At 49.6% G+C, this 24,105-nt stretch overlaps 2 protein-coding genes across 2 annotated transcripts in view; one reads left to right on the top strand and one right to left on the bottom strand.

The window, feature by feature from the left end:
- scg3 (secretogranin III) overlaps positions 1-7,742 on the top strand; it is a gene marked incomplete at both ends in the record, with an annotated part of 20,751 nt that extends 13,009 nt beyond the window's left edge. Inside the window, one exon of the mRNA XM_084437463.1 lies at positions 7,624-7,742. Within this exon, the coding sequence (XP_084293589.1) occupies positions 7,624-7,742 (119 nt within the window). The remainder of the gene's footprint in view (positions 1-7,623) is intronic.
- Positions 7,743-8,825: 1,083 nt separating this feature from the next.
- On the bottom strand, positions 8,826-16,941 carry lysmd2 (LysM, putative peptidoglycan-binding, domain containing 2). The gene is made up of 3 exons (XM_084436799.1): positions 16,523-16,941; positions 15,491-15,837; positions 8,826-9,552 (listed from the first exon to the last, which is right to left on the bottom strand). The coding sequence occupies exons 1-3, from the start codon at positions 16,769-16,771 to the stop codon at positions 9,501-9,503; spliced, it is 648 nt and encodes a 215-aa protein (XP_084292925.1). The 5' UTR covers positions 16,772-16,941; the 3' UTR covers positions 8,826-9,500.
- Between the last annotated feature and the right edge of the window lie 7,164 nt (positions 16,942-24,105).

Below are 24,105 nucleotides of genomic sequence, written 5' to 3'. Positions count from 1 at the left end.
AAACACACGTATGCTATTCTCACCCACACACACACATTCTCAGCTCTCCTTTCAGGTGGCTTCTCTGTGGGCCTGTGGCGACACGCTGAAGAATAGTGAAATTAAAGCCTCTTTTGTTCGTCTGTATTTGCAATTAAAATAGGCGTGGGTGGAACAGGGGCGGACCCCCCCCCCCCCCCCCCAGACCTCATGAATATGCATGAGCCTTTATGAGACTGTTCTACTTACTCAGACACAACTCTCTTGTTTTCGAAACAAAGACTTATTCATATCCACCCTCCTACTGTACCTGGAAGGGCCTCACGATTGTGTGTGTGTGTGTGTGTGTCCATCAAACAGATCATAATTTGCCTAATCATATTCAATTGTCCTCCCTGTCCCAGACAGTCCCCTCATAAGAGAGGAGCACAGCAGGACATGACCTGTAACAGGCCGGCATTGTGAGGACAGGAAATGACACAACCCTGCTGCCGTAGCACACATCCACTGGGCTGTTGAAAGCAGTTAGCTGATTGGGTCACGGACATTCTGTTGATTCCCTTTGGTGGTTAATTGATTGGGAGAGTATGACATTTTAATGAGGTCGCTCATTGGTCCCTCAAGACCACTAGTGATGATCACTGTATAACTAACCCCAAATTTCCCCCACGGGGATATCTTGTCTTGTCTTATCTTGTCTTGTCTTGTCTTGTCTTGTCTTGTCTTGTCTTGTCTTGTCTTATTTTATCTTGTCACACAACCCTAAGAAACACATGGAAAAGAGTTGAGAGTTTGCCTTGACTTATACAGAAGATAGCCACTCTGAGATCAATGTGGAATATGCTGACTGAAGTCTTAGAAGGGAACCACAAGTTTAACCCAGATTCCTAAGTCGACTCCCAGAGTGTCTGAGGTTGGGGTTAATTGTCTCGTAATGCCCCCCTCTCTGTACAGAGGATGGGGTGGAAGAGCGAGGGAGTGAATGCATTATCCGGTGCCCCTATCTCTCTCTCTCTCTCTCTCTCTCTCTCTCTCTCTCTCTCTCTCTACAGCCCCGGGTCATTAGCATGTCTGCCAGGCTGTCTGGGAGAGAGGGGGTCTGGGAGGGTGGAGGCCTGGGGGGTCTGGGAGAGAGAGAGAGAGGGGGGGGGGGGGGGTCTGGGAGAGAGAGAGAGAGAGAGAGGGGGGGGGTCTGGGAGAGAGAGAGAGAGGGGGGGGGGTCTGGGAGAGAGAGAGAGAGAGGGGGTCTGGGGGAGAGAGAGAGAGAGAGGGGGTCTGGGGAGAGAGAGAGAGAGAGAGAGGGGGGTCTGGGAGAGAGAGAGAGAGAGAGGGGGGGGGGGTCTGGGAGAGAGAGAGAGAGAGAGAGGGGGGTCTGGGAGAGAGAGAGAGAGAGAGGGGTCTGGGGGAGAGAGAGAGAGAGGGGGGGGGGTCTGGGAGAGAGAGAGAGAGAGGGGGGGGGGTCTGGGAGAGAGAGAGAGAGAGAGAGGGGGGGGTCTGGGAGAGAGAGAGAGAGAGGGGGGGGGTCTGGGAGAGAGAGAGAGAGAGAGAGGGGGTCTGGGAGAGAGAGAGAGAGAGGGGGGGGGTCTGGGAGAGAGAGAGAGAGAGGGGGGGTCTGGGAGAGAGAGAGAGAGAGAGGGGGGGGGTCTGGGAGAGAGAGAGAGAGAGGGGGGGGTCTGGGAGAGAGAGAGAGGGGGGGGTCTGGGAGAGAGAGAGAGAGAGAGAGAGAGGGGGGGTCTGGGAGAGAGAGAGAGAGAGAGGGGGGGGGTCTGGGAGAGAGAGAGAGAGAGGGGGGGGGTCTGGGGGACAGAGAGAGAGAGAGGGGGGGGGGTCTGGGGGACAGAGAGAGAGAGAGGGGGGGGGGTCTGGGGGACAGAGAGAGAGAGGGGGTCTGGGGGAGAGAGAGAGAGAGAGGGGGGGGGGGTCTGGGAGAGAGAGAGAGAGATAGAGGGGGTCTGGGGGAGAGAGAGAGAGAGAGGGGTCTGGGGGAGAGAGAGAGAGAGGGGGGGGGTCTGGGAGAGAGAGAGAGAGGGGGGGGTCTGGGAGAGAGAGAGAGAGAGGGGGGGGGGGTCTTATTATAGGCCCTCTGGCTCTAATTCAATCAGATTGTGTGTGTTACTCTGGAGCTGAGGCACTTTGGTTGTTTTAAATGTTTAAAATGCTTTATAAATAACATTTGAGTTGAGTTGAGTTGAGACAATGGTTGTGTCAGCGCCTCATCGACTCAGAGTGAACGAACACACACACACACACAAACACACACACACACACACACATACACACACACACAAACACACATACACACACAGACACAAACACACATATACACACATACACACACACACACACACACACACACAAACAAACACACACACACACACATACACACACACACACACACACACACAAACACACACACACATATACACAGGCGCACTTGCACACCAGTCAGAGTGCGAAAAGTTTGTCCTACTTCCTCTTTCCGAGGCTGTGAGGGAGGTTAGCGGTGGTGTCCACACACACCAACGGTTCATTCATGAGGAGTTCTGTCCGTCCAGATGCCCTAACGTGCCACAGAAAGGAGTCACAGATCTGTTCAACATCCACTGGAGCGGAAACCAGTAATTGTCGTTGCTAGGGCTGGGTATCGAGTCGAATTTCAAGAATCGATTCCGATTCACAAGGTTCAGAATCGATTATCACGATTCAATTCGATTCGATTCGATTCAATATCGATTCGGTTAGTGTTACTAAAACCTGTTTTTTTTTTAGCTGTAACCTTAATTACATGACTGCCAAGTTATGCAACACATCAATACTAGGGCTGGGTATCGATACTGATTTCCAAAAATGAAACGTTTATGCACTGACTGTAAAGATGAATTTCCTGAAAGGACTAAATAAACTAAACTAAATTAGACTGTTTCCCCTAGACTCTGTCTCCCCTAGACTCCGTCTCCCCTAGACTCTGTCTCCCCTAGACTCTGTCTCCCCTAGACTGTCTCCCCTAGACTCTGTCTCCCCTAGACTCTGTCTCCCCTAGACTCTGTCTCCCCTAGACTCTGTCTCCCCTAGACTCCGTCTCCCCTAGACTCTGTCTCCCCTAGACTCTGCTCCGTCTTCCCTAGACACTGTCTCCCCTAGACTGTCTCCCCTAGACTCTGTCTCACCTAGACTCTGTCTCCCCTAGACTGTCTCCCCTAGACTCTGTCTCGCCTAGACTCTGTCTCCCCAAAGACTGTCTCCCCTAGACTCTGTCTCCCCTAGACTCCGTCTCCTCTAGACTCTGTCTCCCCTAGACTCTGTCTCCCCTAGACTGTCTCCCCTAGACTCTGTCTCCCCTAGAATCTGTCTCCCCTAGACTCTGCTCCGTCTTCCCTAGACTCTGTCTCCCCTAGACTCTGCCTCCCCTAGACTCTGTCTCCCCTAGACTGTCTCCCCTAGACTCTGTCTCCCCTAGACTGTCTCCCCTAGACTCTGTCTCCCCTAGACTGTCTCCCCTAGACTCTGTCTCCCCTAGACTCTGTCTCCACTAGACTGTCTCCCCTAGACTCCGTCTCCCCTAGACTGTCTCTCCTAGACTCTGTCTCCCCTAGACTGTCTCCCCTAGACTCTGTCTCTCCTAGACTCTGTCTCTCCTAGACTCTGTCTCCCCTAGACTGTCTCCCCTAGACTCTGTCTCCCCTAGACTCTGTCTCCACTAGACTGTCTCCCCTAGACTCCGTCTCCCCTAGACTGTCTCTCCTAGACTCTGTCTCCCCTAGACTGTCTCCCCTAGACTCTGTCTCCCCTAGACTGTCTCCCCTAGACTCTGTCTCCCCTAGACTGTCTCTCCTAGACTCTGTCTCCCCTAGACTGTCTCCCCTAGACTGTCTCCCCTAGACTCTGTATCCCCTAGACTCTGTCTCCCCTAGACTGTCTCCCCTAGACTCTGTCTCCCCTAGACTCTGTCTCCCCTAGACTCTGTCTCCCCTAGACTCTGTCTCCCCTAGACTGTCTCCCCTAGACTGTCTCCCCTAGACTCTGTATCCCCTAGACTGTCTCCCCTAGACTCTGTATCCCCTAGACTGTCTCCCCTAGACTCTGTATCCCCTAGACTGTCTCCCCTAGACTCTGTCTCCCCTAGACTCTGTCTCCCCTAGACTCTGCTCCGTCTTCCCTAGACTCTGTCTCCCCTAGACTCTGTCTCCCCTAGACTGTCTCCCCTAGACTCTGTCTCCCCTAGACTCTGTCTCCCCTAGACTCTGTCTCCCCTAGACTCTGTCTCCCCTAGACTCTGTCTCCCCTAGACTCTGTCTCCCCTAGACTCTGTCTCCCCTAGACTGTCTCCCCTAGACTCTGTCTCCCCTAGACTGTCTCCCCTAGACTCTGTCTCCCCTAGACTGTCTCCCCTAGACTCTGTCTCGCCTAGACTCTGTCTCCCCTAGACTCTGCTCCGTCTTCCCTAGACTCTGTCTCCCCTAGACTCTGTCTCCCCTAGACTTTCTCCCCTAGACTCTGTCTCCCCTAGACTCTGTCTCCCCTAGACTCTGTCTCCCCTAGACTGTCTCCCCTAGACTCTGTCTCGCCTAGACTCTGTCTCCCCTAGACTCTGTCTCCCCTAGACTCTGTCTCCCCTAGACTGTCTCCCCTAGACTCTGTCTCCCCTAGACTGTCTCTCCTAGACTCTGTCTCCCCTAGACTGTCTCTCCTAGACTCTGTCTCCCCTAGACTCTGTCTCCCCTAGACTGTCTCTCCTAGACTCTGTCTCCCCTAGACTCTGTCTCCCCTAGACTCTGTCTCCCCTAGACTCTGTCTCCCCTAGACTGTCTCCCCTAGACTCTGTCTCCCCTAGACTCTGTCTCCCCTAGACTGTCTCCCCTAGACTCTGTCTCCCCTAGACTGTCTCTCCTAGACTCTGTCTCCCCTAGACTCTGTCTCCCCTAGACTCTGTCTCCCCTAGACTGTCTCCCCTAGACTCTGTCTCCCCTAGACTGTCTCCCCTAGACTCTGTCTCCCCTAGACTCTGTCTCCCCTAGACTTTCTCCCCTAGTCTCTGTCTCCCCTAGACTCTGTCTCCCCTAGACTCTGTCTCCCCTAGACTCTGTCTCCCCTAGACTGTCTCCCCTAGACTGTCTCCCCTAGACTCTGCTCCGTCTTCCCTAGACTCTGTCTCCCCTAGACTCTGTCTCCCCTAGACTCTGTCTCCCCTAGACTCTGTCTCCCCTAGACTCTGTCTCCCCTAGACTCTGTCTCCCCTAGACTGTCTCCCCTAGACTCTGTCTCCCCTAGACTCTGTCTCCCCTAGACTCTGTCTCCCCTAGACTCCGTCTCCCCTAGACTCCGTCTCCCCTAGACTCTGTCTCCCCTAGACTCTGTCTCCCCTAGACTCTGTCTCCGCTAGACTGTCTCCCCTAGACTCTGTCTCCCCTAGACTGTCTCCCCTAGACTCTGTCTCGCCTAGACTGTCTCCCCTAGACTCTGTCTCCCCTAGACTGTCTCCCCTAGACTCTGTCTCCCCTAGACTCTGTCTCCCCTAGACTGTCTCCCCTAGACTCTGTCTCCCCTAGACTCTGTATCCCCTAGACTCTGTCTCCCCTAGACTCTGTCTCTCCTAGACTCTGTCTCCCCTAGACTCTGTCTCCCCTAGACTCTGTCTCCCCTAGACTGCGTCTCCACTCAGAACAAGCAGCTGCTCGTTCGCACAGACGGAGGAAAACAAGCGCTTTTTCCGTGATGATGACTCTCAGAGACAAAGTGGGCGATAGGCGTATTTAAAGTATTTCCTCCAGCCAGTCCCTTCCATTAGGAGTGTGTGTGTGTGTGTGTGTGTGTGTGTGTGTGTGTGCGTGTGTGGAAGATGACTCAACGAGTGGAGGGTTTATTCCTGGACCCACCAGCCTAGTCAGTAGCAGACGGTAATGTCACTAGGCAGCTCTCTTATGTTTGTGCTTCCAAGTGTGTGTGTGTGTGTGTGCGTGTGTGTGTGTGTGTGTGTGTGTGTGTGTGTGCGTGTGTGTGTGTGAGTACACAGAGTAGCCAGGGGAGCAGATGAAGGCACTCGCCTACCTCTGGTTCATCAGTGTGAGGGAGATCCATTGTCCTTGATACTCGCTGGTCTCCTCCCAGTCTGGCCCCTGGGCCCCAGAGCTACGGTCTCCTCCCAGTCTGGCCCCTGGGCCCCAGAGCTACGGTCTCCTCCCAGTCTGGCCCCTGGGCCCCAGAGCTACGGTCTCCTCCCAGTCTGGCCCCTGGGCCCCAGAGCTACGGTCTCCTCCCAGTCTGGGCCCTGGGCCCCAGAGCTACGGTCTCCTCCCAGTCTGGCCCCTGGGCCCCAGAGCTACGGTCTCCTCCCAGTCTGGCCCCTGGGCCCCAGAGCTACGGTCTCCTCCCAGTCTGGCCCCTGGGCCCCAGAGCTACGGTCTCCTCCCAGTCTGGCCCCTGGGCCCCAGAGCTACGGTCTCCTCCCAGTCTGGCCCCTGGGCCCCAGAGCTACGGTCTCCTCCCAGTCTGGCCCCTGGGCCCCAGCAGCACCAGAGTTTTTTGTTGTTGTTTGTGTTTACTTTAGTTTAGGAATACTGCAGAGCTGTTTCATCAATACGGGGGGTACTGGGAGACAATAATGCAAATGCAGTAATGATCCTCCATAATCATGCAGTAATGATCCTGTATAATCATGCAGTAATGATCCTGTATAATCATGCAGTAAGGATCCTCTATCACGCTGCTAGGCGCGGCGGGCCCTGGTTGGTGCTCTATGTGAGCTGAGTCATTATGCCCCCCCCCCACCCCCTCCCTCCTCGTTATTAAATGTGGTTAGTCTTAAGCACATATTCAGACAGGAAATCACCACAAAGGATTATCTTTGCAAGCAGCTGCAAAAGGTAGTGAAAAATATGCTTTGCAAAAGAGAAAATCGCACATATTGTATTTGCCCTCACAGCCCTCCAAGATATTTTTGAAGTGCACACAAAAAAGATATAATACAATACAATTCAAATTTAATGTGTACTCCTCCACATAATACATTAAACAGTTAAGAAGAGGGATGATGACAATGTAAAAAGCAATATAAAAAAAAGTTAATTATTAATTTGAACAAGACAGTTAGCATAAATCATCGTCATAGATCATCATAGATAATAAACAGAAGCATCATCACGGAGCATCAACAAGCCTGATCACTGAACCCCCAAACGCACATGGACGGTGTCGCGGTGTTGAACAACTGCTGCTTCCTTACCGTGGCCTCAAATGACTAATGATAGCGGCTATTTTGTTTTGCTACATTCAATGGATGAGCCGGGAAACCAGATTAATCAGTGGTGATGTCAGTATGAAGCGTTATAGCTGAGTGAATTGTAAGTAGCTGACCTGTGATGTAAACATCACGATGGGAGGATATTCGTTGGGTCTGTGTGGTAGAAAGTGGTGTGCAATTGAGTCCAGTTCTGAACCCGATCCCTTCCTACACTCACATTCCATATTATGACTTCTGTGTGCCTCATCGGTTAATGACTGTCTGATCCTTGACAGATTATAATCATAATTCACCATGATGACTGTCTCTTCCTGTTACCACAGACTATCATCCTCTGGGAGCAGATTATGAGCTGTACTATCCTCCTCTCCTGTCCTGGTGACCTATCTGCGTTTGCCTCGTTCCAGATACCGACCTGTCAAAACTGAGAGAGTTCATGGACCAGCAGGTGGACGCCTACATCGACAAGGGCATCATCGACAAGGACGAGGGAGAGACCATCAAGAGGATCTACGGCAGCCTGTGACCTTCCACGACCTTCGGCCTGTGACCTTCCACCGACCTTCAGCCGGGCCCCCGCTTCCCTCCGCTGCAGTTTGAACCTGAGATCAGCGTGTGGAGCTGTTATTTCCATCATAATCTACCGTTGACTTTTAGCATTGACTTCAATGCACAATTTACTTGTGTGCTGATCTCAAATGTAGGTTTGACTCAATGAGATAAACTGTCAAAAAGACACTATTTAGGCAAATGTATCTGAACATTTCCTCCAATATATCGAAAAGCAGGAATGATATCATCTGTATTTATACTATAACTTTAAAGTATTTTATTAAACAACTCCATCTTAACAGACAGGTAAACAATAAATGATACACAGATTTCCACCATCAGGTAATCTGATGTACGCTTTGATGCTGGAATGTTAGTGTACAAGTCTTTGAAGGAAAGGTGGAAATCAAATAGCTGTTCTAGACAACTAATTGACAATTAAATGACAGCATTTACTACCTTAAGGACTGAAACTTGACACTCTGAGGGGGGGGGGGGGTGACCCAGGTTTAAAGTGTAGTGTTCAGAATAGCTTTTTTCATCCACTACACCTGTATGTCTGCCATAGATATTGCAACAAGTACACATATATCAAAATGTATTCATTCTACGTATGTAATCCGTCCTAGCCTAGTATATGTTTCTTCTCCAGTGTTTGTGTAAAATCAATTGTATTGAGGCTTTCAACTCGACCAAAACCCCCTTCAGTATCAGTTTCCTGTCACATCTTTAGTTTTCTCTCTCTGGGGTCATTTCTCTGGGGCCCTCTAGGGGCGCTGCCTGTCTGTCTGTCTCATTTCCCTCTGCATGTGTCAGTATATTAAAACACATTGCTCCACAGACACAAAAATGAAGTATTTTTGAATGTAAATATTTGTGATTTTTTTTCCAAAAATGTAAAAGCAATTAAAACATTGCCTTTCTTTATCCGTGTATTGGATTCTGGTGAGGAAACACTGTCAGTGCTTCATCCCCAGGCTGGGGGAGGAGTCACGAGAGAACAATACCGTCAATCACAGAAAAAAAAAAAAAACAGAGGAGAGGTCTGGTTTTAAGATGTCTTTATTCTTCCTCAAAAATCAATGAAACAAAAGCACATTAAAACAGCCATATTTTATACAGTATTCCACACACAAACATTACATTCACACTTCAAAAAGAGCCTGTCCCTTCTTCTCCCAAAGGAAAGCTGCAATCAGGCAAACACAACAGAATAAAAAGGCTTGACTCCTCCCACAGCTTCTGATTGGATGGAAAGACAGGGGGAGGAGTGGATATGTCCCACTGATACTACTCTAGACGGATTTAGATCAGAGTGAAACAGCAAGTATATCTACATGATAATCCTCCTGGCATTAAATTGGTGCAGAGTTTGTGTGTGTTTGTGTGTGTGTACCGTATGTGTTTGTGTGTGTGTACCGTATGTGTGTGTGTGCGTGTGCGTATGTGTGCGTGCGTGTGTGCGTGTGCAAATGCAGTAAATACCACAGAGGATACAGCAGCATCAGTAGCATGAAGTGGCTGAATGGGTAACATGACGTCTTTATATGACTCTACTGTGAAAACAGTACAATGTAATAATAACAATAGTTAATAGTAATAAACAGAATATAATAGAAGGCAGAAGATGATACCTCCTCAACCCACCAAATGAGCTGAGAGAAGATGAGCAGAGAGAGAGTGTGTGTGTGTGTGTGTCTGTGCTTTAGGTAAACAGACATTGCTTGTCCCTTTAGATCTCCTGGTACGCCGAGGTGGGGGCGACGTATTCCTCCTCACTGTCCCTGGAAGGATACAACACACAGATTAACATCTGATATTCTACAGGCTACGCAACACACACACACACACACACACGCGCGCTGATTAACGGGAGCCTGACCCACTGTGCGGCCTACAGTAGATGAGTCTAGTGAATAATGAATGAAGGTGGGACAGTATTATTACACCGGCCTGGGTCTGGACTCGTCAGGCCACACCCGGCTGACTGACCTTCGGCTGCGTCTCAATAGTCTAGCCTGCCCTCCTCTCCCTTCTCCTCCTCCACCTGTCTGAGAACACAGCCGGTCCAGATCGCAAAGGCATGAATGATGCCCCATCAATCAAGACTGGAATCATATTTAGACTGGAAGGACACTGAGGTTGCCCTCATTTACAGTGGCGACGAGTAAAATAAATAAAATAAGTCGGTGATAAAACAAGAAATAAACGGATAACACGTGAATCTCGCGGCCAAGGAGAGCGAGCCGCTCGAGGGGCAGTCTGGGTGGACGTGCCAGCTCTCTGACGCGTGACTCACCAGCTAGCCCCTCTATTTATGGACCGGACAGGAGAGGGACAGAGAAAAAGAGTGGGGAGAGAGAGAGAGAGAGAGAGGGATCGATCCCATCGGTCAGCGTTGTTGAAGAAGGGAAAGGAAACAGAAGGAATGAAGAAATGTAGTGAAGGAGAGAGAGAGAGAGAGAGAGAGAGAGAGATGTTGTGGGGCGCTGCTTGGCTGTCCTGCTGGCTCACATTCCTCAAAACCAGAATATGACAGCTCAACAGATTGTAAATAGTAAATGGACTGCACTTATATAGCGTGTTTCTCCAGGAAGCGTTTTAAAATGGCCTCTCATTCACCCATTCACCCACACATTCACACACCAATGACGGCAGCTGCCGTGCAAAGCGCTAGCCTGCTCATTGGGAGCAATTTGGGGTTCAGTGTCTTGCCCAAGGACACTTCGACAGGAGGAGGAAGCGGGATTCGAACCGCTGACCCTACGCTCTTTGGACGATCTGCTCTACCACTGAGACACAGCCGCCCGCGTCGACAGCAGCACAGGATCAGTCCACTAACCTTCAACGTCCAACTCAGGAGGAGGGGCCTCAAGCATCAGGAGAACAGGCTCCTCCCCTCCGCCTTCCTACGCCATCTCTATCCATTTCAAGAATATGCGCCTGTCGTTCACGTGACATGTTCCATATTTATTTCACTCAGGAAGTCTTACTGGTGCGCGCTTGTCTCCGGTGTGCGCTCGTCCCTGGCTCACGGACGACCGGCCCGACGTCGTCTACCTCGGTCTAGTAATCATCCGCTCAAGGCGGCGGCCGGCGGCGTGTTTGCACTGGGCTCTGGGTGGAAACGGCGGCGCGTGGCTCGTGTTTGAGCAAACAAAGCGTTTTATGAGTGCGGTCTGACTCCGGGGCCCGTAGGTACACGCCCCGTATGGATGGAAACGGCGGCGCGTGGCTTGTGTTTGAGCAAACAAAGCGTTTTATGAGTGCGGTGTGACTCCGGGGCCCGTAGGTACACGCCCCGTATGGATGGGCCGCAGATGGTCGTCAAACGGCAGCGATAAGGCGGCTGTCCTGTGACTCACAGACGCATCAGGGTCAGCTAAACCGCTACAGCAGAGAGAGCCTGGACAGAGTCACACTAGAAGGCCTAATGGAGTATGACGCCAAGATAAGAGAGACCATGTCCCTGGCGTTTAATGTGATCTCATAAGATACAGGACAGTGGTTCGCAAACTTTTTCAACAGAAATTTTCGAAATACTCTTTCAGTCAAGTACCCCATTGACCAGCGCAAAATATTTTTGGTAGAAAATACAGCCGTATAATACAGCGTCAACAGTGTCTGATTTAGACAACCACCTTGTAACTGAAAGACGCTACATGTCAAACGTTTGAAATGTAACGGTTTTTTATGTATCTGTGGCGTTTTTGTCTAGCATAGTCTCGGCCAATACAACAGCGGCTGGAAGTAGCAGGTCTTCAGTATGCTGAATGGCTTTTTGGCTTTAGCGCATGAAACCTATAGCTGATGTTGTGGAGACTATTGAATATACAGTAAAATGTGGTTTATCAAACTTACATTTAAAATGTAGATTGAAATATTTTTATTGAACCTTTTATGTATATATATATATTATTTTTTTTTTTTTTTAAAGTCTCGTGTACCCCCTGCAGTGAGACAACTATCTGAAACCGAAACCGAACCGAAACCATGACAACTATCACTTCTGCGGAAGTGACAGTTGAGTGTTTCCGGTTTTGAGGGTTTCCCACTGGAAGCCAGTGAGGAAGGATGTCAGCTGCTCTGTGTTTTTAGCAGCCATCTTTGGGGAATGACTGGTTGAACTGGGCAGTTAAGAGTCATCGGGTCTGGCGTGGAGTGGACCGACAGACTGGGTGTGACTCGATAGGGACTGGGCTGTTACTGACCGGGCCTGTTACTGACTGGGCTGTTACTGACTGGGCTGTTACTGACTGGGCTGTTACTGACTGGGCTGTTACTGACCGGGCCTGTTACTGACTGGGCTGTTACTGACCGGGCCTGTTACTGACTGGGCTGTTACTGACCGGGCCTGTTACTGACTGGGCTGTTACTGACTGGGCCTGTTACTGACTGGGCTGTTACTGACTGGGCTGTTACTGACTGGGCTGTTACTGACTGGGCTGTTACTGACTGGGCCTGTTACTGACTGGGCTGTTACTGACTGGGCTGTTGACTGGGCTGTTACTGACCGCGCCTGTACCTGACTGGGCTGTTGACTGGGCTGTTACTGACCGGGCCTGTTACTGACTGGGCTGTTACTGACCGCGCCTGTAACTGACTGGGCTGTTACTGACTGGGCCTGTTACTGACTGGGCTGTTACTGACCGGGCCTGTTACTGACCGGGCCTGTTACTGACCGGGCTGTTACTGACTGGGCTGTTACTGACTGGGCTGTTACTGACCGGGCCTGTTACTGACTGGGCCTGTTACTGACTGGGCTGTTACTGACTGGGCTGTTACTGACTGGGCTGTTACTGACTGGGCCTGTTACTGACTGGGCTGTTACTGACTGGGCTGTTACTGACCGGGCTGTTACTGACCGGGCTGTTACTGACCGGGGCTGTTACTGACCGGGCTGTTACTGACCGGGCCTGTTACTGACCGGGCCTGTTACTGACTGGGCTGTTACTGACCGGGCTGTTACTGACTGGGCTGTTACTGACCGGGCCTGTTACTGACTGGGCTGTTACTGACTGGGCTGTTACTGACTGGGCTGTTACTGACTGGGCTGTTACTGACGGGGCTGTTACTGACCGGGCCTGTTACTGACTGGGCCTGTTACTGACTGGGCTGTTACTGACTGGGCTGTTACTGACTGGGCCTGTTACTGACTGGGCTGTTACTGACTGGGCTGTTACTGACGGGGCTGTTACTGACCGGGCCTGTTACTGACCGGGCCTGTTACTGACTGGGCTGTTACTGACCGGGCTGTTACTGACTGGGGCTGTTACTGACTGGGCCTGTTACTGACCGGGCTGTTACTGACTGGGCCTGTTACTGACCGGGCTGTTTCTGACCGGGCCTATTTCTCACAGACTGGGTGTGACTCGGTAGGGACTGGGCCTGTTACTGACTGGGCCTGTTACTGACTGGGCTTGTTCCTGACCGAGCCTGTTTCTCATAGACTGGGTGTGTCTCGGTAGGGACTGGGCCTGTTACTGACTGGGCCTGTTATTGACCGGGCCTGTTTCTCACAGACGTGTGGATGAGGAGATGCCAGACGGCTAAGTGCTAAGTGGCCGTGTTTCAACATGCACAGTCAGGGAGATGGGCAGAGAGCTGATCACTGCAGTCTGCTCTGGCCTGTGTCATCCAACAATACCTTTGTTATACAACCACTGCAGGGTGTGTGTGTGTGTTTGTGTGTTGTATCCAGTGTGTGTGTGTGTGTGTGTGTGTGTGTGTGTGTGTGTGTGTGTTGTATCCAGTGCGTCCAGAGAGGTGTCCATCAATAGTGTCTTGGTGTTTTAACCCTAGTCCAGACCTCTATTACAGCGGGGACACACACACACGTGCGCACACACACATACAAACACACACACACGCACGTGCACAGGGACGTGCACTGGACGTTAAAGGGACAGGGGCGGGGTTCCAGCACATTTTTACCTTAATTAGCGAAATATGTAATGTAAATTAATAAACAAAGTAGGCTACTACTAGCCATAAATAGCTAGCACACATCCTATGTTGCTGTGAGTGATATTAGCCTACATTACAGTCATTTAGCATTTTATCCAAAGTGACTTTAATGGAGTAGTAAAGGGAAAATGCATGCAAATGCATTCAAAACATGTTTTTTAGAATGATTTTTCAAGGTGCCCACCCACATCCATTGTATGACCTAAACGGTGGTAGAGCAATTATCAGACTTTCTCAAAAGTGCTAGTTTTGTCAACGTTTTGATCTGAACCATTGTGTATATGATCATAAATAACCTTAAACAGGGCTAAACATGCATTTTCCCTTTACTACTCCTTTAATATAGGTCAGTACTACTTGCCAGAACTCACAAGTCCATCTCCTTTCTAAACAAGTTACGAGGAGCTAGAACAAAAATTAGAAGCCTAAAATTAAAATTGCACTGTATGTTACTGTTTAAGTCCATTAGCCGGTGTGCCCACTCATTATAGAACATTAGTTGATGGGAGTAGGCCTACTTATATTAGACAGGCTGTTCATTTGTGATAACTGTACCTGCTGTGCTTTCCTGTCACAGAGTCGTCACCGTAGAGGGGGAGGGGCTGTAGATTGCCACGGTGATGAAGATGCATTACTCTACAGCAATCCAGCAGAATGATGACTGGTTAAATTAGAAGCCTACAATCAAAATTGCACTGTTACTGTTTAATGGTGATATTAGAGAATATTTACAGTAGCCTATTTGAGAGAGAGGGGGGGGGGGGCTGACGTTACCTAGCTAATATTAGGCTACGGTACATTAGCTAACTAGCTATCGACACAATAAGACAATATTAAAACTCATGAGGGAGAGAGAAAGAGAGAGAGACTGATTCTCGCGTTAGGGCTAGTACTAGCAGAAGGTAAAAGCATGTTAATATATCACTATAAAACGAAAATGAACATGTTTACTAATGTTAGCCAGTGGCCACATAGCTTTAACATGCCTGTGTCTACCTCAAAAAAACTGACTCTCACTAGCACGACTATCGAGTGCCTATCACGCGCACGTAAGTGCATTTGTTTCGCGTGCGGGTTCATTTGTTTCGCTCACAGTGCGTGCGCTGCGGTACCTAGGAAAACCAGAGAGAGGGTAGGTAGGGCATCGTCTGGGAGTAACAAATTATTTTGCAACCTGATATTTTGATTCAATCAAAACCTGTTAGGAATGCTCAGTGCAACAGGGATGTATTTATAAAAAAAGGTTACGCCTGCAGGAAAAAGGCACTTCTCTATGAGAGGCGAAAAAAGGCAGGGTCCCTCACCCCCTTTGAGGTCTGAGTGCACGTGCCTGCGTGCACACACACACACACACACACACACACACAGAGGACATTGCAATCACAGCATCTCCTGACCTCAGCCACACCACCCACACTCACTATCTCTGGCACACACACACACACACACACACACACACACACACACACACACACACACACACACTTGTCTTGTCCTTGTCTCACCATCCACAACACCTACAAATTTGGCAGGCAGGTCCAGATCGCCTGACTCTGCATCATCCAATCACAGCTAAGGAGAGCAGAGCAGCGGCCGGTTGGACTTCCTGCACCTGTCACCAGCAGCTGCGTACGGTAACCGACGGTTACTAACCGTCACACACCCACACACTCATAACCGTAGCGTCGGACCGGAGGTCACGCCCACGGAGGCAAGGGGTAGGGGGAGGGGTGTGGTCACTGTGGGACATCTCACCTCACTTCCTCCTCCTTAAGACGCCTGGCCGCCTGTTTTGACTGTTTGATCTGCAGGTCCAGTCTGTGTAAGAAGTCTTTGGCCGACAGCTCCTCTGGCTGCGGCAGGGGGGCCCTGGGGGGCTCTGGGGGCGGGGAGGGGGCCGGGGAGGGTTCGTCCGAGTCCTGCGTCAGGCAGGGGGGGTCGTGGTCCAGAGAGGAGGCGGCGCCCCCGTCGCCGTCGGGGGACTCCAGGGACAGTCCGTTAAAAATGGAGGATTTCTCCGAGGCGACGGGGATGTTGAGGCTGTTTCTCAGGAAGATGCAATCGTTGCTGAACAGCTTGTTGGCTCTCTTGACCTGTTCCATCTGTTAGAGCAGTGATATCAAAACATTAGTCAGCAAACTTGGTCACTTCAACTGCTAACATTGGTGTTAATACAAATCATACACTAGTTTAGCCGTAAGTTGGGGTGACTAAGGCGGAAGAGCCACTGTAGAGAGAGGTGGCCACCGCCACAAACATTTCTAGAAGGTTCCGTATCCTTAAGGCAAGGAGGAGTCTGTGTAAACGTGTTTACTCAAGTGTGTTTGTCCTGGTCTGAGATGAAAGCCAGCCAATCACCACCGTAAGAAGTAAGAATGACATGTTAAATTGGGTGACAAGAACTTTTGGGCTGCTGCACTGATGTCAACTGTGCATCCACAATGCCACTAATGTTATGTGTGTGTGACAGTGATGCCTTGTAAAGAAAGGGTGAAATCTGACCCACTTCATGGTTCTAACCGTTTTGAGCACTATCAGTGTTCATAGACTACTGCAGAGTAGATTACAGGAAAAGTATTACCGTAAACACTATATGTGTCCGTAGGCAGAGAGCATGCAACCGCTGATGAGAGCGTACAGTAGATACGTGGTCCCTGGCGTGACGCACTGCCCCGGGCAACGCATGCATGCATGCATTATGGCCTGGGATTGATCAGCTTGATGCTTTCCTACACGCACAGCACCGAAATTGTATGTCAACAACCGGTGCTTAATTTTGTATCTTACCGTGACACCGTATTTGAGGGAAATCCCTTGCAAGGTATCACTGTCTGAAACCCGATGCTCAACGAATTTCTCCCCCAACGAGGCCGTGACGCTCGCCGTGCTCCCGTAGGAGCGTATCTTGGTTCGGGCCAGGCTCTGAGACAGCTCACTCTCGGACTCGGAACCGGACCTGGACCGGGGGAAGATGGGCTGGCCGAACCGCACGGCACCTCCATCCCTCATCGGCAGGACAGGCGAGAACTCCGCCATCTTCTCTAGAATAATGAAAAAGATCCGCGCCCTGATGTTCCACCGGATCACCTTGGTATGGGACCAAGCTTCCGTTTATTCAGGCTGCAGGGAGGTTCCCATGTCTCGTTTGGTGATACATGGCATTTGTGGATAAACGTCGCATGTTTCTGCAGAGCGCGTCCGCGTAGTTCGCTGTTTTCCCAGAGAACAGGCGCCGCGACGTAGGGACGTAAACGTAAGAAGCGGGATGATGTAATTGGATACGCAGACCAGCGTGTTTACGTTGATCCACCCAGAGGTGTGACGGTGACGGCTCGTTTTATTTTCAAAAGTAGACTATTTGAAATGAAACAATTGCTTTCAGCTCAATATTCATATGGCATTGGATATAACTGTTTTAGACATGCCACATTAAATTGGCGTTGGCGAGCTTTTGATGTAGGGACAAACTTACTCAACCTAATTGCTTGTTTTATTCATAGCCTCATTCGCGTGTGCTCCCAGCCTCCAACCTCCTCAGGACAGGAAACACGGGGGCAACGGGGCTTCAGATAGTTATGGGGCGTTCGTTTCTAACTGGGAGTTGGGAAATTGCGACTTGCTACTAGGAATGATTAAATAAAACACCGCATGAACTCGCACTTCCTCGTCGCATTCGGATGTTTCTCAGCCCCCAGTTGCCGGCTGACGTCAATATCATATCATATCATCATCATATCATATCATCATCGTATCATTCGCTATAGCTCGAATGCACACAGGTCGGAGGTAGGTATTTTGCACACAGGTCGGAGGTAGGTATTTTGCACACAGGTCGGAGGTAGGTATTTTGCCACTTGCGACTTGCCACCTCCGACCACAAACGAATGCACCATTATACTCTTCACATGGAGCAGGGACATTTTGCAACCCCGTGTGACACCAATGACCACTACATGACACATCTGAACTCTTTATGGACTAGATTACATAGAAGCCTATCTTAAAGAGGAACTCTAAAATACGTTTTAATTCATTTCCTCTTACGTGTTCCTCTTTCAGATAGGCTATCTATGTAATCTAGTAGCCTACAGTAGGCTATACTAGCGGCAAAACGTAGTTTTTTCTTCTTCAAACAAATTCAGTTCCTCTCAGGCTACATGTTCCCATTTCATATAGGTTTCTATAGCTAGTAGCAAAAGTTTTTTTTTTATTATTCTTCAAACAGAAATTCAGGCCTAGGGCCTACAACATCGTCATGTGTTCATTGCCAGCCCCATGAATTATGTATTTTGCATCATATCTCCTGAACTAAACATGATAACACAGAATAGGCTACATGTAGGTGATGTCTACCCCTATGTTTCGACAGCCAAGTAGGCCTATGATAAACTGTTCAGGTGAATAGTTGGTAATGGTAAATTCAGTGACATTGTGAGGAAAATTCCAGTATCTGAGAATCTTAGGCTTGACTTTATAATATAATTTTGCATGCATTTTGTGTAGTTTTAAAAAACAATAATTTTGTTAATTAACTTTGACATTACAGTGCCTGTTAAGAGTAGAACAATATTCAATTGGACTATAACAATGAAGCTTTAAAAGAATGTCAAATAAAGGTTTACTTCAAAAAATATTTCAGAAACATGTTTGCTTGATTGTTTTGTTGTTGTTGTTGTTGTTGTTGAACCTATTATTCACTGTCTCCTTCACAGTCTCCTCCACATTGACAGAGCTGTGCAGTTTAAGGAGGCTGTTTTGCATTTGCAATGCTTCCGGCAGCCTTTCTACAGCCAAAACCTAAGGAGTTCAAGGATGGACTGGCTTGCCTGTGGAAGAGTTGACCACACTGGTCTCCACTCACTTGGGTCCATCCAACCCCAGTTTATTTGAGAAGGCATATTAGGTGCCACCCCAGGTGCCTGTCCTCAACTACAATGTCCTCCTTGGTACACTGCTCTTTTGAGCTGCTTCACCAGTTCATCTGTAATTGGGGGAATTTGCTCAACTCCTCTTCCTTCCTTTGTGAATAACTCAAGACAAGCTTGGTCTATGTTGAGTTGGCTGCTGATTGTAGAGGAGAGTTATGAAGTGTTCCACGATGGAAATGAACTCCTCTGGAATGCTTTTTGCAGCCTTTGACAGAGCCATGAAGGCCTCTGTCGCCATGTCATTGGCATGCCAGGCATCCCATGCTGCCCTCTTGCCCCTGGTTGCAAATGCAGACACAGTGCTGTGCCACAGCCAAGAAGGCATGAACACAGGAAGGGCCTTTGGGGATTTGTCAGGACTTAGCAGTCTCATGGGCAGCCATGAATCTGAAGTCCTTCCCAGTCCCAAATGCCACCCACAGCTCCTCAGTGTCCAGATCTGACACATGTGCAATACTAGCATGTATTCCTGGCCACCCCTTTGATTGAAATAGGGTGGCCACAATAATAGAAACACATGGTTGTACAGTGCAATACAATTCAACAGCCTCACAAACTACATCCTCCATCCATCTGCTCAAGACCCTCAAGGGAGTGACCTGTGAATGCGAACGTCTGGCACACGTAAAAACAAGTTGATTTAACACAGAGTCAAGCAAAGATAACTGTACGTCAGAGAAGCAGATGTGATAACAGCAGTTTCAAGCAAGCCAGACAAAAACTATTAACATCTATATTTGTTAGCAGGCTTTTTTGCCCACTTTCAAAGAAGTGGACTATTGAACCTGGATTGCGGTTGTAGGGGGAACGGATTTAAAGTCATAGATAGCAGGCATACATATTACATAGCTATTATCGTCCCGAATACAAGTGCACATAGAGACAAGTGAGGATTGTACAGTAGATGACCAGTGATCTATAAATAATTGTACTGTATGAATTCTTGGTTACAGTGACGACTTGTGGATAGAATTACAACAAAAAATATAGAAAAGGCAAACATCGTCCCAAGAAAGAGCAGCAGTCAGGACAAGGACCTCAGGACAACCGCAGAAGACACATGACATCACAATGCTGTGTGACAGAAACACATGGCACCAATATGAACGGCTTATGAGACAAAAGACAACAGATGTCAGCAGTGCCAGTCTGGGGTTCATCATTGTGTTTATTTAGTGAAGCCTAGTGGGTTAGCATTAGAGCACGTAGCCTTATCAAACAGGGCCGAACAAAAAGATCAGGTGAAGAACAGGTGCTGCTTTCACACACGCACACACACACACGCACACACACACACACACACACACACACACACACACACACACACACACAGATGCACACACACGGCCACAACAAATATATATTTCAAGCTAATCTGGTCAAAAACGAAATTGAGTACTGCAGAAAACATGTTGTACCACAGCTGAATAGAATCATGATGAATATATGGTTTATTCATTTAATCAATTTGTGGACCAGACTTGGCTCTTGAATAATACCACCCATTCTGTGACATTTTCCTAAGAAGATCAGGATTCATCATTAAAACACACATTAGGAAATAAGGGGAGAGAGGAAGAGGGAGAGAGAGAGAGAGAGAGAGGGACTGAGGGAGATGTAGAGAGAGAGAGAGAGAGGGACTGAGGGAGATGTAGAGAGAGAGAGAGAGAGAGGGACTGAGGGAGATGTAGAGAGAGAGGGAGGGGGGGCAGAGGGAGATGTAGAGAGAGAGGGAGGGGGGGGCAGAGGGAGATGTAGAGAGAGAGGGAGGGGGGGGCAGAGGGAGATGTAGAGAGAGAGGGGGGGCAGAGGGAGATATATATATATATAGAGAGAGAGGGGGGGGGGCAGAGGGAGATATATATATATAGAGAGAGAGGGGGGGCAGAGGGAGATGTAGAGAGAGAGGGGGGGCAGAGGGAGTATAAATATATATATAGAGAGAGGGGGGGGCAGAGGGAGATGTAGACAGAGAGAGAGGGGGGGGCAGAGGGAGATGTAGAGAGAGGGGGGGGGGGCAGAGGGAGATGTAGAGAGTGGGGGGGGCAGAGGGAGATGTAGAGAGTGGGGGGGGGGGCAGAGGGAGATGTAGAGAGAGAGAGAGAGAGAGAGGGACTGAGGGAGATGTAGAGAGAGAGAGAGAGAGAGAGGGACTGAGGGAGATGTAGACAGAGAGAGAGGGGGGGGCAGAGGGAGATGTAGAGAGTGGGGGGGGGCAGAGGGAGATATATATATAGAGAGAGAGAGAGGGGGGGGGGCAGAGGGAGATATATATATAGAGAGAGAGAGGGGGGGCAGAGGGAGATGTAGAGAGAGAGAGGGGGCAGAGAGAGATGTAGAGAGAGAGAGAGGGGAGGCAGAGGGAGATGTAGAGAGAGAGAGGGGGGGCAGAGAGAGATGTAGAGAGAGAGAGAGGGGAGGCAGAGGGAGATGTAGAGAGAGAGAGGGGGGGGGGCAGAGGGAGATGTAGAGAGAGAGAGAGAGGGGGCAGAGAGAGATGTAGAGAGAGAGGGGGGGGGGCAGAGGGAGATGTAGAGAGAGAGGGAGGGGGGGCAGAGAGAGATGTAGAGAGAGAGAGGGGGGGCAGAGGGAGATGTAGAGAGAGAGGGGGGGGGCAGAGGGAGATGTAGAGAGAGAGCACCGCTTTGTCTCATCAATGATACATCCTAGTTATCATGAGTGTAGCGAGAGATGATTTTCCTTGCAGCCTGCAGTCCCAGCTGGCCATCCTGACCTTGCTATGCTTTATTCAAAACATGAGTCTGTTGCCCCCAGAAGGCCCTCGAACCAGCTGTTCACCTTGGCTCCTCGCTTTGATCCGGGACAGGTGCAGAGGGAACAGAGATGGGGGTGGAAAGCAATAGGTAGAGTCCTTTCCTGTCCCCTTCCATCCCTGACATTCTGTACGTTGAGAACAGCACCTCCACGAGGCTGATAGCGCTCTGACTCGGGGTGTATGAGTCACCCATCCTTCTGGAGGTCAGTCTGACTTGGGTCTCGTCAGCCGAGCTCAGCCACACATACGCCGCCCGTCTCCCTTAGAAACACAACCTCTTATCATCGTCCACACAGCCTTTGTAAGGTGTTTGTTTGGTGTGTGTGTGTGTGTGTGTGGGGGGGGGGCAGCAGCAGGTGAACAAAGCCAGAGAGAGAGAGAGAGAGGGGCTGATGGAACAAAGTCGTGACTCATCCTTCACCATAGGTTTGCACGCCATACAGCCCCCCAACCCCCCCCCCCCCCCCCTCCTCTGATCCAACATGGCAGAGAGGCTACATGTCAATCAGCTTTGACCGTTTCTCTGAGCTCTGTCTGCCGCTCACACTGTATATGAGGCACAGATGTCCAGTCAGAGCAGAGAGGAGTGTTAGTTTGATTCTGGCGTCCACGCCGTAGACAGTGTGGGTTTATGTCTGAGCCCAGAGTAATGACAAAGAAGAACCAGTGATCACAGAGCAGAACAGTCTGTGGCCTGTCAGTTCCTTGAGAGAGAGAGAGAGAGAGAGAGAGAGAGAGAGAGAGAGAGAGAGAGAGAGAGAGAGAGAGAGAGAGACTCTCTATGGATCACTCTGAATGGACCAGAGAGGCTGTAATGCAAAGCTAGTAGACTCCCTTTAATCGCTTGCGACCTCTGCTGGACATTTTCAGACACTACAAGTGGAGATAATCAGCACCGTTCCACCACCAGATGGTGCTGTTGAGCTATGTTGAGTCAGCGTCGTTCCAGTCTACAATGTTGCTCCAGTATACTGCTGCGCTCCACCGAGGGCCCTCTGTTTCCGTGAGTTCTGTTTGCGGGGAAGGTTGTTCATGGCCCTGCACCAGTACAAACGATAAGAGTTTGATTAACTGAATGTATATTACCAATATATAGCAGACTGTGCAGTGCAATGACATAATCCTCTACAGTAGGCTACACCCTTTTGTGTTCTAAACACGCGGGTATTGTTCTACACAGTCCACTATATGTTAAGTATGAGTCATGTCCGCTGGTAAATATTTCTCCAGACTCAGCACGGATTCCACTGATCTTCTCACTCAACAGAGAGCGCCTGGTGTTTTATGTAGGCTACAAACTCTGTAAGGCAAACATAACTAACAAAGCTAATGGCCCACGCCAGGAAACTCCATAAAATCCCCATATGCGCCTCCGGGGATGTAGGCCCAGTGATAAAGACATCTGTTGTGCATGTTAAAGGCTGACATTTCTCGGCGGACGCGTGTGGGTGTGTGATTAGGCTACACGGCTACATTACACATGACTGGAAAGGACTTTTCACGTTTTTCAATAAGGCAGACGACTCTTTGATTCCTGGGTGAAAAAAAAGTCCTCAAAAACCGAACATGAAGAAGACCCAGGATGTGAATGTGTTTTCATTTAAGGAGTGTTGCGTAACGCTCATGTGAGCCGTGTTTGGGAGAGATTGTAACGGGACGCATTTAGCCTCGTGAGACCATCCTGATCTCGCGAGCTCACCTTCAGTTGCTGAAAGATCCGCGTGGTCTCGCGAGACTAGCGGTCCTTCGCTCCAGCTTATCTGTTCAGCGTCTGGGTAAGACACCTCAACTCTCACCTTTCACCTTTCACCCCAATCTTAGGGCATTATGATCTCGAGGTAAGGTTGGGTTTTTTTTTAGAGAGAGAGAGAGAAATGGGGGGGGGGGGGGGCTGATAGGGTGGGATTTACTCTTATCCTTTGTCCCCAGCTAGCAATCATTTGTTGTCAACACGTTCTAAGAATGTGAAAACATTAGCAGAACGTGTTGGAATTGTTCTCCAATGTTGAGGGAACATTCCCTGCTAGCTGGGCCTCTGATGAATCTATGCTGGGTGAGTGGCCCCGACTTATACTATACCAGTGCCAGTTGTGTACACACACACACGTACGTACACACACACACACACACACACACACACACACACACACACACACACACACACACACACACACACACAGTCTCTCTCTCCTGCCGTCTCTCTCGGTATCTCTCTCTCTGTTTGCTGAGGTGATGTCATATGGAGTTTCCGACAGCTATCTGTCTCATTCACCTCTGACTCTGAAGTCAGCCTTACCCGTTCAAGAGCAAAGTCCCTCTGCGCTGCCTGAGGTAAGAGGAAGAGAGAGGAAGAAGAGAGAGAGGAAGAGGAGGCAGAGGAAGAAGAGAGAGGAAGAGGAGGCAGAGGAAGAAGAGGCAGAGGAGAGAGAGGAAGAAGAGAGGAAGGAGAGAGAGAGAAAGAGGAGGCTGAGGAAGGAGAGAGGAAGAAGAGGCAGAGGAGAGAGAGGAAGAAGAGAGGAAGGAGAGAGAGAAAGAGGAGGCTGAGGAAGAAGAGAGGAAGGAGAGGGAGAGGGGAGGAAGAAGAGAGGGAGTGGGTGGAGAGGAAAGAGTGTCGTGAGGTAAATTGTAATCTCAATAGTTCCCAGCATGCTTTTAACCAGTTGACT

Source organism: Borostomias antarcticus (assembly GCF_949987555.1).
Source record: "Borostomias antarcticus genome assembly, chromosome: 4".
Classification (NCBI taxonomy): domain Eukaryota; kingdom Metazoa; phylum Chordata; class Actinopteri; order Stomiiformes; family Stomiidae; genus Borostomias; species Borostomias antarcticus.
This window is presented reverse-complemented; position numbering and strand designations above follow the sequence as displayed.